Source organism: Lagopus muta, chromosome 21 (genome assembly GCF_023343835.1).
Source record: "Lagopus muta isolate bLagMut1 chromosome 21, bLagMut1 primary, whole genome shotgun sequence".
Taxonomy (NCBI): Eukaryota; Metazoa; Chordata; class Aves; order Galliformes; family Phasianidae; genus Lagopus; species Lagopus muta.
This window is the reverse complement of record NC_064453.1, coordinates 4,765,879-4,781,530: the sequence shown is the minus strand read 5'-3', so window position 1 is coordinate 4,781,530 and position 15,652 is coordinate 4,765,879. Positions and strand designations below refer to the sequence as shown.

The 15,652-nt window shown below is 44.4% G+C and overlaps 1 protein-coding gene across 5 annotated transcripts in view; it reads left to right on the top strand.

The window, feature by feature from the left end:
* The first annotated feature begins 1,839 nt into the window (after window positions 1-1,839).
* TMCO4 (transmembrane and coiled-coil domains 4) overlaps window positions 1,840-15,652 on the top strand; it is a 39,047-nt gene continuing 25,234 nt past the window's right edge. The window contains exons 1-6 of one of the 5 annotated variants that reach the window (XM_048967694.1): window positions 1,840-2,041; window positions 2,707-2,873; window positions 4,618-4,802; window positions 5,024-5,198; window positions 9,579-9,606; window positions 11,247-11,379. In XM_048967694.1, coding sequence (XP_048823651.1) covers window positions 4,624-4,802; window positions 5,024-5,198; window positions 9,579-9,606; window positions 11,247-11,379 — 515 coding nt within the window. In that variant the 5' untranslated portion in view covers window positions 1,840-2,041; window positions 2,707-2,873; window positions 4,618-4,623. Of the gene's footprint in view, window positions 2,042-2,094; window positions 2,201-2,237; window positions 2,286-2,706; window positions 2,874-3,321; window positions 3,622-3,659; window positions 4,275-4,617; window positions 4,803-5,023; window positions 5,199-9,578; window positions 9,607-11,246; window positions 11,380-15,652 lie in introns of those variants that run through there. The other 4 variants (XM_048967691.1, XM_048967693.1, XM_048967695.1 and 1 more) reach the window with 4 other exon arrangements.

Below are 15,652 nucleotides of genomic sequence, written 5' to 3'. Positions count from 1 at the left end.
CTACTGTAAATGTTTGTAACAAATACTAATTGAGCCTCAATGTGATGTGCATGAATACAAAAGAATAAGATAGAAGGGTTGAAGGAAAAGCGTGCACCAATTGCGCAGAACACTGATCTTATTCAAATGACGAGATAGCGAGGATGGAACACACTTTCCTGAAGATATGATGACAAAGAAGACATGAACTACAGCCATCACATGGCCCAATTAAAAACTGAAGGGCAGTCTGGCTCAGGAGAAGACACTTGGGAAGAGACGAAGTCAGACTGGCACCAAACAACACCCACTCTGGAAGGGTGTACAGCTCACACCCAGCACCAGTTTGTTATCTCCAGTCAAGAGATACTGCTCCTGAAGTGATGCTCACAGCGCACACGCACACAAAAGTGTTAGAAAGGAATGTTTTACCTCAAAACGGTCATCCTGCAGCTCTATACCGGCACAGTACAAACTTGTGCTCAGCAGTTCAACTGGAACAACGCTTCAGCCTTTACAGCTTCTAACAGTCATCCAATTCAGAGTTCATGGATGTTGGCAGAAGTCATTACATCCTATGAGCTGAATTCTTTTACAGCAGCTATTAATTCCCAAGGCCTGACAAGATAAGGCTCAATGACAGTGCAATCCTTTGAAGGGGCATGTAAGTTGATGGTGGAAAGCTGCAAAAAATTGTGTTTGTATTCAAAAACATAAAAGGATTTGTTTGTATGCAGTTCTCCTTCGTACCAATCTGAATGGCAATCGAGTTGCAGTTCCAAATTACCCTGCCTTGCTTACAGTAGCTAGGTGGGTCCTGATTTCACATAGTGATTAAATGACATAGCACGGAAATAGTGCATGGTGAGAAATGGGCCAAGGTGGTGGCTGACATCCTGCACAAATACCCCAGAACTGTGTTTTGTAAGGACGGAACGCCATGGAGACATTAAGAGCATGATGAGACCCAACAAAGTATCGTGGATTGTATAGACAGAACCCTGGCCCAGGTGTTCTAAATTGCTTTTAACTGCAGGAGAACTTTCAATCCTCGAACACAAGAAACAAATCTGCAGATTTGGGTCTGAGAACACAGATTTGTGTCCAGATGGCTTTCTGCTTGTTGTGAACCATGTGCAGATGTCCACTGTGGTTACCTGGGTCGGTTTTTGCACCCCAGCTGGGATCATGGGGCCTTCTGAGCCTCTCGTCACATTGAAGTTCATGATGATGCCCAAAAACCAAAAGGGTGATATGGATAAGGAGTACTTGTGAGAGCAAACCTGAAGGTGTAATGTTAGTAGCAAGCAAGCAGGACATTTGGACAAATCAAATTTGGCTTTTCAACAGAACATATTTCAGATATTTTATTTTAGAAGACTCAAGTAGCGGATTTTGATGTATACATCAGTTACTGAGCAGCCCAAACTAGGTTCACTTTCACAAAACGTCCAGCAAAGCTGCTTCCTTCCTCCTGAAAAGGCAAATTTTGCCACGGATCACCAAGCACTGTGCTTGCTCCGTGCCACCACTGGAACAAAAACACTGACCAAAACCCATGAAACCAATGCAGTGCAATTCAGAGAGCTGAACTAACTCCACAGCCTTAGCACAGCCCTAGGATTTCGACAAGGCCAATTAAGCTGAGCTGAGCAGAGCCAAGCTGATTGCACCCATAACTCTGGGTTATGGATGCTGGTGTTTGCTGATCGCTCTGCAGTTTGTTTAGGTAACAGAGCTGTGTCTCTGGGCTGAAGAGATAAGGAAGTTCTGCTGAGTGTATCAGGGAAATAGGAGGTCCTGCTTGGATTTAATTACTGCATTTGTAACATACACCTGGGAAACTCCTGCATACGCAACACGAGTAATGTAGATAAGCTGAAGACCCGTTGTGCAGGCTATGCATTAGAGGACGACCCCTACGCATCCAGCGCTGCTTTAAAGAATGCCTGCTTTCTAACACTCCAACTCGAGTCTTAGAGACTTTCCTGATTCAAAGAATGAAGCAGCAGCTGGCCTTGCTGCTTCCTCCCCATCCCCAGGGGGCCGGCCAACAGCGCAGGTGAGCCACCGCCTCAGTTCGGTGCCCGCCATCACCTCACGCGAGACGCCACCTCAGCGCAGCGCGCTTCCTTCCCGCCCTTCGTAAGCTGCGCTCCCTGCTACGCTATCGGCGTAAGGAGAGCAGAGGGTCGCCCGGCGCTATCCGTACGGAACCTGCGTAAGGGCGACGGGCAGAGACGGGACGGGCGGAAGGGGCGGGGGGCAGCGGCGGAAGGGAACGCAGCGCTCCGGGCCGGCAGCAGGTCGGACCCGGGCGGCGAGAGGGGCTGGGACCGGGCTGAGGGGTGGGGAGGGCGGACACCTCGCTTCAGGCTGTTCCCTGAGGACACTGTGGCAGTGTCCGCGGGCTGCGCTTCTCCTCACGGATGGCTGCTGTCCCCTCAGCGCGTTTTCCCGCTCAGCGTTTCTCTTTGCCTCTCCGCAGCTCTGGGTCCTTTTAGGATTCCTCCTTTCCCAATAGAATTGCAAGAAACCGCATCTCAAGAAAGCAAAAAGTGTGAGAAACAAGTGCTGCAAATGATATTTTTTTAAAAAAATCGCTTTCAAGTGGCATTTCAGATGATGGCAGTGCTATAGGTTTCTGAATCACGTTGTAGTCCTGAGTTCAGTGCCACCAGCTGTACAACCTCAGCACATTTTCCCTTTATTTCCCATTTTCCTTAGATATTTATGAAGAAATCGATATCTGTGTACTGCTCACAGCTCTCCTTGACTGAAGAGGTGACAGAAAAGGGCCAAGTGAAGCTGCCCTTCTAAACACTCAGCATCACAAATCACTGTTTATTTCCAATGCTGCTTCCCATAATAACTTAATACATCTGTGTTCAGAGGTGAGTGGACATGCCAGGTTATTTTGCGTGAAATTATTGTGACTGTGTTCCATAATTTCCAGGCGGTCGTGTTGAGTCAGACTCTGGATGCTTTAGGAAGATCAGAGCTCAGGGAGTGGTGTGAAATGGATTTTGGTCACCCACGTGAGGGCTTTGGAGCTGCTGAGGTAATAAAAAGTCTTGGGATTTTGGCAGGGGGTGAAATCCTGGGAAGCATGGAGACATCTCACTGTGCCTTCAGAGCCGAAGCCCCAGGCATAGTGCTGTGTGCTGAGGGGAGGTACAGTGCCACCTGGACCAGCACTGATCCCTGGTGGAGCATCACCTGGCCCTCCCTTCCTCTGACTGGAACAGAAAGAACACCGTTTATTTATTCCTGAGGACTTTGTGCTCCCGTGTTGCTGGAATGTGATGTTTCCATGGAAACGTGCTGAGGTTCCTTAGACCTGTGTGCTCAGACCATAGGCAGCATCAGGAGATGCTTGCTGCGGGGAGGCTGAGCTCTCCTGGGGACAGGCATTACAGCAGTCCCCAGCCTTTCAGTGATGAATGTGTGTTGGTTTATACACCAGCAGTTACATAGTGCAAGCCTTGAGGAATATGAATACCTTCAAATACATTTCTGAGTGAGACAGCAAGACAGACAGCTTACCTGGAACATCATGACAGATAGCATGGAGATAATACAGTCTCTACAAAGAGCTGCTCCTCTGCTGCACTTCTTTCTTCTGGAATTCTAAGCTACCCTGTAAGTGGTATCTGAATCTTCTGAGATTGAGTGCTTGGTTAATGCTGTTACAGCAGGCTGTCTCCAGTTCCTATCAGCAGGGTTCAGAGGAAAGTATCCAAATAGCAAGCACAAAATGGTTTGCCATTTGTGATGTGCCCTTTGGAAACGGATTGCGTCTTGATGTAGTCGGTAGAACTTTCAGGTGATGTAAGTGAGCTTTGAAGCAGACTTACTGACGTTCAGTTGTGAAATGTGCTGCTGTCACCTCTGCCTGATTTCTGTCCTCTCTGCTAGCTGCTTGGATTAGCAGCCAAAACTCCCTGTGTACTCAGTGAGGCTCCCAGGAGCCCTTTGGAGCAGTTCATTTGGAAGTGTGTGATCACAAGCTGCTTACATTTTGGTGCTCTGAAAATAATATTTGGCCCAGCCTAAGTTCCACGTAGCATGGGAATGTTATGTTTAGGGAAATGTAGTGGTAGGTTGTATAGGTAAGATTAGACTATAAACAAAGCATAGCAATGGCTTGGGAAATAAGTGATTTCATTAACAGTCCTAATCAGAGGCTGCAGCTGGACTCAACTTTCTTAACGCTGTCAGCAAAATGAACAGAGGAGCAATTTGGGTTGGGGATGAAAGAAGCAAATATTTTCCCAGGCTGGTCCCTGTGCCAGGTGCAGAGCTTTTATTTTTCCATCTCTTTCCACTAAATATGTGAATAATATGCCTGAATGGAGCCCAGTCTCTTTGCATCTTGAAGTAGACTTCTCCTTTTGAGAAGCATTGTTGATTTTGTGCAAAAGAACTAAGAACTGGTAAACAGAAAGCCTCCTATTGTCTGTGGTCATGGCATCGTGTTGCAATGAGATACACAAGTTGGGCTTTGACAGACCTGCATTGCTGCAGACCAGCAAGTGTGGCAGTGAAAAAGCAAAGGCAATTTGTTTCCTTGATTTCTGGTTTCCAGTTGTTATGTTATTTTTTTTCCCTTCTGCTTTTTCTTGTTTGAACTTGCAGGTAAAAATGGCTACAGAAGAGAAGTGGAAAAGTTCGGCTTCGAAGCAGAATAGTGGAGCTGAACAAGCAGAAGACAAGGAATCGTGTGTGCTGCTGAGCCAGCAGCTGGGTGAACCAGGAAAATTCACTTATGCAGCACTCTGTGGGATATCCCTGGCATGGCTGTTCCCTGAAAAAGAACAAAGGTACTAAATGTGGGCACAGGGAATGAGCACAGGAGGTAGCTTTTGGAGCAACTCACACCGAAGTGGTGTCAGAGTCAGTGTGGGATGTCAGTCAGTCCAATGGGATGGATTGGGTTTGAAAAATAAAGAAAGACTGAAGCATATCCCAGGGAAGCAGGGACCGCTCAAGGATTGCAAAAATACTCTGTTACAGGGCCTCACCTGCCTCTGTTGCCTTACAGCTCCTTCAGGACAGAGTTCATTGAGGGCTTGGTGAAATGGCTGGACCTGCCTGATGCTGTCTTGCCTGCCATGACAGCGTTTGCTAGTGGCTTAGGAGGTGAGGGCACAGAAACTTTTGCCCAGCTTTTGCTGAATGATCCCACTGTGAAAGATAATCCTGTTGTCATTACCCAGGTAAGTTCCTACGTTCCCCTCGCCTCTGTTTGGTTTTACAAAAAAAGATCTGTTACACTTGCCTGTTTGTCCAGTTCTGTTTGTGCAGTTAGGGAAGTAAATCAGAATCCTGATATGCATTTTCTTCTGTGCAGCTCTGTGGGTGCTCAGCAATCTATCCATTCACAGCACGTGGAAGTGATGAGCATGAGATGCAGTTACTGCTGAATTAACATTTTCTGTCTTTGATGCCTTTGCCTTAGAGAGAACTGTCAAAGCTTTGGCTTTATTGCTGCAATCTTTTTTACACACATGGGCATTCTGCAGATTTTGGTGAAACGCTGAACATGAGAGGCCCTATTTTTCATTCCCTCTTACTGTGAGCAAGGGGGATTTTGGAGGAGCAGGAAGATGTGTATATATGAGGAGGTATGTAGAGGGCCAGTAGTTTTACAGGGTTTAATGTTCCTTCTCCTCTAATACAAAACATTTCTACATACGTGAACATGAACAAGGCTGCATAAGTAAAGAGATGATGGAACTGTTCCTTCTTGGTTGTGATGAATTCCCTTCATTTTTCTCTTCTTTTGTGTCTCCTAGCTGGTCCGTAAAAGGCATCAGAAGATTTGCTCCAAACATCAGTATGTTATAATGCTCAAAATATTATAGCAACCTCACTGCAGTGACAGAGATTAATGAGCTTAATCAGTTTAATTAGTAAGTTGGGGCGGATCTGAAATAAGAGCAGCTGTTTTGATTTATTTTTTTTAAATTACTGTGTTTGCTCAGAAGCAGTAAGTGTACGTTCAGTTCTTTCAGTGTTGAGATGACCCAGCATTTCCCAGGCTTGTTTCCCTAGCTCTGTCTACTCCAGGATGAATTCTCTAGAGTTAGGCTGCTGCATTTAATAAGAGTGGAATTTTGGCAAAACGTAACTTGTGCTCGCTCCAAGTTTATGTTGTGTTAGGTCTGCATGTGCTTTTACAGAACAGGCTCTGGATCCTCAGAGATCACAGCCTCTGGGATTGTGCAATATTTTGTTAGGAGAACCGAGGCACTTGCCATGGTTCCTTGTGGAGCACAGAAGCCTTTGATAACGGTTCTTTGATCAAATGAAAGCAAAGATCAGCAATAGCTATCAGCCTAATGCCTCAACAGTTGGACCTATGCAGTCCTGTGAGGTGATTGGTGTTGTCAAATGAAGCATATAATTAAAGGTTGCTGCAGGGCAAAGCATGAGACGCTTGCAGGATGTTGGTGGGAAAGCATTCCAGCATACGGGAAGCTTCAAGGTACCAGGCTGAGATAAGCTGAGATAAACTTTTTCCTTATTACCTGAAAATAAGCCACAGGATCAAACTTTGTCAGTTCTCCATCTGTTGCTTTATGGCACTACTGTTTGTTTAACAGTAAATGTTTATTCTAGGAACACGCTTCACTGCTCACTGTGTTCAGTGGCAGGGTCCTGGTGCCTCTAATGCTCGTATTTTTGAATGCCCTCTACCAAGGGATGATGCACAGATCAGGAGGTGAGCTCACCACTGATTCAGTGAAAATTTGAGGATCGTGGATTTATGCCTTCATTTGAATTTATTGCAGGTGATGAATACATGCAAACGCTGTCTTTTTGACAGCAGTCATAACAAATAGCTGTGGGTGTGGTATGAGAAAGCAGTGATTCTTGTCTGGATAGGAATCAATTTATTATTTGCATTTAGTGACAGCGAAAGGAGAGGAAGAAGTTGACTTTGCTCACTTTTGTTTCCTGATAGTGGATGAGAAAACAAAATTCTTAATGAATCTTTTTTCTTCTTGCTTTGAGCAGACTTAGAATGCCCATTTTCCTGTGTATTCCTTATTGTTATTTCCCTCCCACACGCAGTGGCATTGCAATGTGAAACCATCTGTGAGGAAATAGATGTTGGACTTGTAGCAATTAATAAAATACTGGCAAAGACTTGTAATAAAGATTGCTTTCCTTTCTTTTGTGAGGTTTCACTCAATTGTGCATCCTGGTCCTGAGCACAATTAAAATTAAAAACACCTCCACTTCAAAATGACCAAACCTCAATAGCTGCTGCATGGAGAGAGGAAACAAACAAGTTGTGAACTAATCTAATCAATGCTGATTGGACTCCAGGTGACTGCATGGTAGTACGTGCAAAGCCTGAAGCACTGAGAAATACTTGAGTATGCTAATGGTCACAAATGCAATCAGTTGTTCCAGTTTGTCACCTGATTACCCGAATCCATCTCTCACCTTTTGAACTACACGCCAGATTTTTGAAAGAAGTTATTTGATGTTGGGTGCCGCTGAGCCTACTGGATAAATCGTGTAGGAGCTGAGCCATGACCTATGGCTCCTTCACAAGACCCAGGGAGCATTTATTGCCTCTGAACTGGCTCTGTGCAGCACGGCAGCCCTGCTCAGGAAGCTGCCTGCATTAGCAAATGACAGCAGCAAGGTCAAAAGCTTCACCTAACTCCAGACTTGAGGTTCCACTCTTGATCAGCTTTCTGCTTAGGCCTCACAGCCTTGGGCTTTCTGCTGGGCTTTGTCACCTCAGTGCCAGCCCCTCCTGGCGGCCCTGAAGCCAGATGGGCTGCACAGCAGTAGTTGCAGTGCCTGCGGACTGCAAAACCCAAGTTCCATTCCTCTCTCTCTGCCTGGGGGATTTACGGTTCCATTTCCCACCCCTTGCCAACCTGCCTGGGGAACTGTCTGCATTCTGCACAGAATGCTAACTGTGCCTGGAGCTAAAAAGAAGCCTCCTTTTTTTTTTTTCCCCCCCTTTATTGTGGTGGCTTTCAGAACATAAGAGTTCTGATTCACAATGACAACAGTTACACTAGAGATAGCAAACCAGCCCTCTCCTTTTCCCCTGGCCACTGGGATGCAGGAGGAGTGCTGGTGTTGTGCAGAGCCCAGATCAGCAGAATCTTGAGAAAACGTTTATCCTGTTGGATCTTGCAGGGCAGGCAGGCAAAGGATGGGCAGAGCCACATAAATGTTTAGCAGCAGAGCTCCTGAGTTGTTGTGCACCTGAGCAGTGTATCTGTAGAAAGCTCATATGTAAATGTTAGGCAGCAGCAGAGCAAAGGTTTTGGAGTCCTGCCTTGTAAAAAAGCACAGATTCTGCCACATACATTCAGCTGCACTGACCCTGTGGTTTCCCTCGTGCTATGGAAAAGCTTTTCTCTTGTATGAGATAGTTGACTCTCCTTAGGTTAAAGTGCTATTCAGAGCACAGGTACTGGTATTTGACTCAGTGTCTACAGTCTGCCCCTCTTCAAGGACTGGGTTAAAGGTGCCTTGTTCTCTGTGCTTCTTGTGTAGCAGATTAGAGACATTTTTACAATCCAAATGTTGCTTATGGATCTAATAAACATAAACTCTTTGGCAGCATCCTGTGTCTTTGAATGTATTTTTCATGTTCTCAAGGGGTCAGAGGATTCCCGATAAAATTCAGCTGTATTTTGGGCTCGGAGGAGAGGAGCTAGCTAGACTGAGCTAGTGCTTACTCTTTTAGTTACATAAAGAGCTTAGAATTTATTGTTATTGTTATTCAGTGACAGTAAAAGAAGAGAACCTGTGTGACCTGGTGCAGGGAACCTGCTTTGGCAGGGGGGTTGGACTCGATGATATCTGGAGGTCCCTTCCAACCCCTACAATTCTGTGATTCTGTGAACACAGCAGTAAAACATCAGAATTTCTCATCTGAGGAGCACTGACCTCTTTCATGGATTTGTCCATGGAAGCCTTATATTGAATTGATCTGTTTTTCCTATTTATTTTTTCTGATGGAAAGCCAACGTAGCCCCTCGATCTTTACAGACAGCTAAAAATCTTGTGATTCCTATTTTTGAGTACTTAATCCATAAGAACTTCATGCTAGTTCAGCCCTACTCCCTAGAGCTATGAATTCCCAGAATAGGGGAATTCCAGGAAATAGGGGCCACTGGTCCATCTAAGTGACATTCAAACCTATTGGAGCTGAAAGTTCGAGTTGGTGTGACTAGAAGAGCAGAAGGCATCAGTGCAGCTGGGAGCTTACAGCCTGATTTCTCCAGACTTTGAAGTCCTGTGTACTCACAGGGCGCTCAATTGCAACAGGATTGCTAATAACAACAACCCAACAATCAGCTGCTTCAGCACATACCAAGCAGGCACTACTCTCCCATCCTGTGCTTATCTGCTTCTGTCCAGCCATTTGTACCTGCAAATCCATAATTGTGCACTGGAAGCATCTGGCTTTGCTTTGTTGATTTGTAGCTTCCTGCCTTCCCACAGGCAGAATAGATGCTCTGCAGCCGTGAAACAGTGATGTGATGGGATTTCATACTTCCATTTTAAGACCTCTAGGTGTTAACTTCAATATTCTTTTTTTTCCTTCTTTTTAGGATCTTTTGTCCTTCTCTCTCAGAGATGGTAAGTTTACGTTAGAGTTTGTTCTTTGTAAGGCTAACATCAGTGAGTTCGTATCTGATACTTCAAAATGCTCAAAGAGCTCAGGGTGCCAATCAATTTTATCCTACATTCCTTTATAACAAAAGCAGCATGCTCTTCCCCTGTGGCCACTGCAGGGAACACAACTGATACTACCTGTTAAAAACTCAGCAACTGGTCACCTCTGTAGCTTCACATGTACTGGCATGCAATTGTGTGTAATGATTGAAAAGCTCTGAAGTTGAATACCTAGACTGGAATGTTTTTCTCCTCCAGTGTTTCCAGGGGTGCAGGTGACCTCTTCTTCCTTTTGGAAAGCCACAGAGCTGTTAGGAAAATTTCAACCCTAAAACCCTCTGCAGATCACTCGTTGCCTAAGAGGAAAACAAATATATATTCAGGGAATAAATTCTGGTGTGAATAAACGTGATTCACGTAACTTCCGGCTTACAATGTGTAGCATTGATTAGTCTGATACATTTCATGCAACAGACTGCCTACTGCACAAAATGTTCATTTTTACAAGAAGCCTGTTTTATACTGCAGCTTGCCTTTTTTAAAAGCCCCGTGTTGTAGCATGTTCACACAGGAAAGAGCTCCCTGGCTGCTGATTAGCCTATTTCACTTGAGAACAAATACCACTTTTGTTCCTGTTTTATTTTTAATGGAAAATCAACTATTCAGTTATTGCAAAACTGCCTGTTTTGCTAAGCTGGAATTTAAAACAAATGTATTTTCAAGCCTTGGTGACTTATTGCCAAGCTGGCTAAGTGAGAAGCTAAGTTGTGCATTGCAGGCAGGAGGCAGGAAGGCTACTGTTAAAAATCCTGCATGGGTTTGCATGTTGTGCTACATATCAGGGATGAAAGGAGGATAAGTATTAACCTTATTTCCCTACTAAGCACAGATTTTAAAAGTGAACTCATTAAAGCCTACTGAAGCAGCTTAGTATCTTGGTAATGATGGTAATAAATAAATAAACTGAACAGATTGCCAATGGCCATATTTGGCCTACGTGCAGCACATATCAGAACCATACTTTGTAGTTGTGTCTTGCTGGTATCTTTATGCAACCCTAAAGAAACTCTTGTGCTTTTCATCACAGAGTGCACCGAGAGGCCTTTATAAAGGCCTGCTATCAGCAAACAGCAGATGCTACTGAGAGAAACACATTAAAAAAAAAAAGTTGGCACCAATCATTTTGAAATCTGCTATATCTAAATGATTATGATTATTTTTCTAACAACATTTGTTTGTACACCCGGGAGTAGTCCTGTCTCCTGCTGCAGGTTGTGTAAGGTCGTCCACTCCTCTGCTCCTTGTCCTCTATCAAAGACAGTGAAAACCTAAAGATTTGAGATCTTTTCCTGCCTTATAGGCAGTTACCTGGTGCAGTGGCTCTGCTGACAGGATGAGGTTTGCAATGGGGAGGGTTTACCTTTTAGAGCTCTCTTCTTTAGACAGTAACAATTGTCTTCAAACACGTGAAAGATGAAGAGGGCCTGAGGGAAGGAATATGATTTTGTGTAGCATGGTCCTCTAGTGCAGCTGGGTTTCTCCACTTGTTATTTAATGTGGTGTGATGAAGACTGATGGATTTCCTGGGCTTTCCTCTGTTTAAGGGTACTATGATGCACGAGTGAGGGTGTTGATCTGCCACGTCAGCTGGCTGCTGAGAATCCCCTTGGAGGAGCTGGAAGCCATGGAGGAATCTCTGCTTGAAAGCCTGAAGGAACAAACAGAGGAAGAGTCAGAGTAAGAATACTTGGCTTGGCTAAGGGATGAAGAAGCACTGCTGGTGGTTGAAAGTTTAGCATCAGTTATTCTGCCTAAGTCCAGGCTCTGCTCATTCTCCCTGTGGCTTTTAACTCAGTCATTTACAGCTTGATGAGAGTTGCAGGGCCCTCAAAGCACTTCAGCTGCACTGAGAGCCAACAGTGCTCAGCATCTGTAAAGTTAGAGCTGCAGCCCAACCTTGGAAGCTGGCAAATGCACACACCAAACTCCTTCATCTCCTTGTTCCTATTTTGTCTCCTAGACTGTAGATATTATTTAAGTGCACCAGAAAGATCTGTATCTCTTGGCCTAACACTCTTCAGATAGAAACAAATAGATTTACAGAGGAATTGTTCCCTCTGGAGAAACCATGACTCTGAAAGGCAAACAGGCCAGATGCTTGCTGACTCGGCAGTGTTTTGATTATTTCCCTTACTCTGCTTTACAGAAGGGGATGGGTCAATGTGAATATATTAAGGCTAAAGCCAGGCTATTTCTTACAGGCCAAACTCACACCTCTGCAGTAATGCCTCCTGCAGAATGAAGTTCCTGTAAAATTTCAGGATTAAATCCTCAGTTGTTGATTTTCTACAGATCTGCCCACTCTGCCTGAAGAGTCAGCTAACTCCTGAAGGCAGACCTCTGAGGGCAACCACTGGCATCTTTATGTATCTATGGACTGTTAATCACCTGACTTCTCTGCTGTTAATGTAAGATGAAGCCTCTTAACTGCAAGTTGTTATATTCAGAACTGCCAAACAGTTGGTGTCTCTACGAAACACAGTCCTTTGCTTATGAGCCTGGAACTGTGTGTAGGTTTAGCAGTGTGTGAGGCAGTAAACCTGTCCATAGGAGACTTTCAAGGAACTGTTTAATATTTTGGTGCCAGTTCAGCACAAAATGTTACAAGGTTAGCCTGAGGCCCAAAACCTACTTTAATCAATGTCTCTGACGCAGAACATGTTCAGACATTTTGCTGGGGTGCAGCAGGTGACAGGTACCTTTCAATTATGGCTATTTAAATAAAGTGTAACTTCATAGCACACTGTAAAAAGGGAAAGTCAAAATAATCTCAAGGATCATGTGCTGCTAAAGGGAGCAGCATCTGTAATGCAGGAGCAAGGGTTGATTCTGATGGGCACTGTTTTGCTGTGGCTTATGAAAATAAACTCAGTCTTGAGCCTCTGACATGGAACAGGACACGTAAAGAGTGGAGCCTCGCTTACACAGATGGTGCCTTGATACATAATTCTCTTCCCTCTGAACTGTGGCTGCTGAAGTGGGCTGTAGTGCAGCCCCAAAAGATGTCTGGTAGCGGCAGGAGTGACTGCAGAAGTGTGCTGCCTAGGGGTTGTGATGATACACATTACACATTACCAGGTACTGGTGCGACTAAAGCCATTGATTTCACTCTTGTTCTTTCCTTAGAGGCCCAAATTGCAGCCACGGAAATAAGTGTTAGACAAAAGAAGAAAATCTCCACAATAAGAGCAGTTCACAGCTGCAGAGTCAATACATTGGTTACTACAGCACTAAAACTAGCACAGAGCTGAGGCTTGTGGGGAATTCATGACTCTTTGTTTTAGAGTCAGAACTCAACTGGGAAATGAAGCAGAATGTGATCTCGCTGCTGCTTTGACCTCACAGATTTCTGGGGGCAGGGAACACAGTCTTAGGATCTGCTTTGGATCTTTCCAGCTCTGCCCATCCAATGCAAGAATAAGAACAACCAAGTGGATTTTTGGCAGCTTCTGCTTATGCATTATTTACTGATACTTGTAATGGGAAGTTTTGCTCTTGCCTTTGCTCCTGTGGACACGTCTTGTGGCCCAGCGTGTGCCAAATTAAATGTTCAGTGTGGTTATCTATAAAACAGTGCTCCAAACATTTACATCCACATTACTTGTGCCAAGCATGTTCTGATTTGCAGGTGTAAACTTCTCTTTTGTAGGCAACTCTATGAGAAACTGGAAAATGTGACATCAGTTGTTTGCTAACATGTATTCATGCTACTTTTCATCACTGGAAAATGATCTGTAACACCACCTATAACATTTCTCCAAATGTGATCAGCAGCAAATCCAAGATCGCTGAGAAGAGGCAGTTAGTTGCCATAGTGGAAAAAGGCAGTCAGGTAACCAAGGGACAGCTGTGATGTAGAAGCTGTAAGGAAAGCAACCATCACCAGCAATTCTAGCAGTTACATACAGAGAGCAATGACCCAAACTCCAGTTTGACCAGGGAGTCATGGAAGGTGAGCTTCTGTGGTGCTAAAGATGTTGCCATGCAGGCTGCAGCTCTCCAGGCAGCTACATTTGGAACTGGGGAATGTGCAAACAGAGGTAATGTGCAGTGGTTTGCTTGGAGGATCACTGTGGAGATGAAATCCCTGTGCCATGCAAGTCAGTGGGAGTTCTGCCATTGACTTCAACGAAGCAGGGATTTCACCCACTGTGCTTCATTTTCCTCCTGCTGTGCTGTACAATGCTGTGTATTGTTTGGGACTCATCTAAAATTGTCTTTATCAAAATTACAGAGCGCTTCGAGGGTTCCAGGAAGGATTAGGCAATTATATGGGTAATGAAAATCCACTATTAGGTTGGGATTAAGAGGGAAAATATCCAAGTTTGGAAGTAAGATAAATTCTCATGTTTCAAGGCCAAGATTAACCACTGAACAGGCAGGTCAGAAGGAAACTGTGAACAACTTCACTGTCCTGTTTCTCTCACTTTCCTCTGAAATGGAAAGTACTTCTTGTGAGAGGTAAACCAAAGACAGTAGAGATAAACCAAAATTGGTGCCTAAAAAGTGACATTTTTTCTTTTTCAGTTGATTTACCTGTTTTGGGTAAGCTTGTTAAAGTACAGCTTAAATGTACAGAGACAAACGAACTTACAACTGTGTTTAATACTATTATGTTATTATATTGTGAGGTATAATTAGAGAACAGCTAAATATAAAGTCTGCTATTGGAAAATAGTTTGATTCCAGCTCACTGTTAGCTAGCACAAATTACCCTTATTCTCTGCTTCTGCTTCTACTTAGTTTTCTTGTGGTTTTAACCCCATTTAACTTTATTTCTTGTTCCTAAAATAATTTTTTTATTTTTTTAATGTCTTCTGATGTGCTTGTGGAGGAATTCAGGACCAAATTCTGATGTTTGTAATAGTAACATAATTCAGTTTGTTTATGAGCAGTGGAAGGAGATGTGGCCTTTGGTTTTCAGGTCTGATACAGCAGCTCACAGGTCTGGTGGCCAGTGGTCACTGCTAAGGATCATTCATCTTAATGAATACCATTCACCTTAATGAGTACCATCAAGTAGCATTTGGCATGGCTGGATGAGGTCACTGGGTCAAAATCAGTTCCTGAGTTGAATTGCACTTTCTCTATAATCAGGTCTTTAAAACAAGTCTGGTGTATAATAGAAGGGAGTAAAAGTCACGGTGCATTTTAGGTGGTTTTCTTGATGAAACCAGAACAGAAAGCAGCATAGAACTGCACCATTAGAAACAGTTGTAATTACACAGCTGACTACAGCAGACATCGTTTACATGTGCAGGGTTGCTTTCACTTAGGAATATCTGATCTGTTCCAAAGATTTACACAATGCTGTGTAGCATTTACATGACACAGCCATGATTTAACCTGATGTCCTCACATCCAACCCTGCGCTGATACGCTCACAGCCTCAGGGAACTGATCTGCCCTAAAAACTGAGATGAAAATTGACAGCTGTGGCAGTTATCTTCCTGTCTGATGGTATCACAGACGCTGCTCAAAGTCCTGTCTGCACTCAGGGTTTACTTTTAATGAACATCAAGCAGTTCCCCTCGCACCATCACACAGCTATGGACTTCTAATGACTGAGGAATGGGAAACCAACCTTAATGATTCTATGGAAACTGCCTTGTGTCTGCTCTGCAGCTCACCCTGGTGATGTTGAGGGGAGGGGAATCAACTCTTTGAAAGGGTTGATATGTGTAGGACGAGGGGAAATGGTTTTAAGTTGAGGGAGGGGAGATTTAGGTCGGACATCAGGGGAAAATTCTTTACCCAGAGAGTGGTGAGGTGCTGGAACAGGCTGCCCAGAGAGGTTGTGGATGCCCCATCCCCGGAGGTGTTCAAGGCCAGGTTGGATGGGGCCCTGGGCAGCCTGGTTTAGCATTAAACGTGGAGGTTGGTGGCCCTGCATGTGGCAGGGGGGTTGGAGATTCATGATCTTTGAGGTCCCTTCCAACCCTGGCCATTC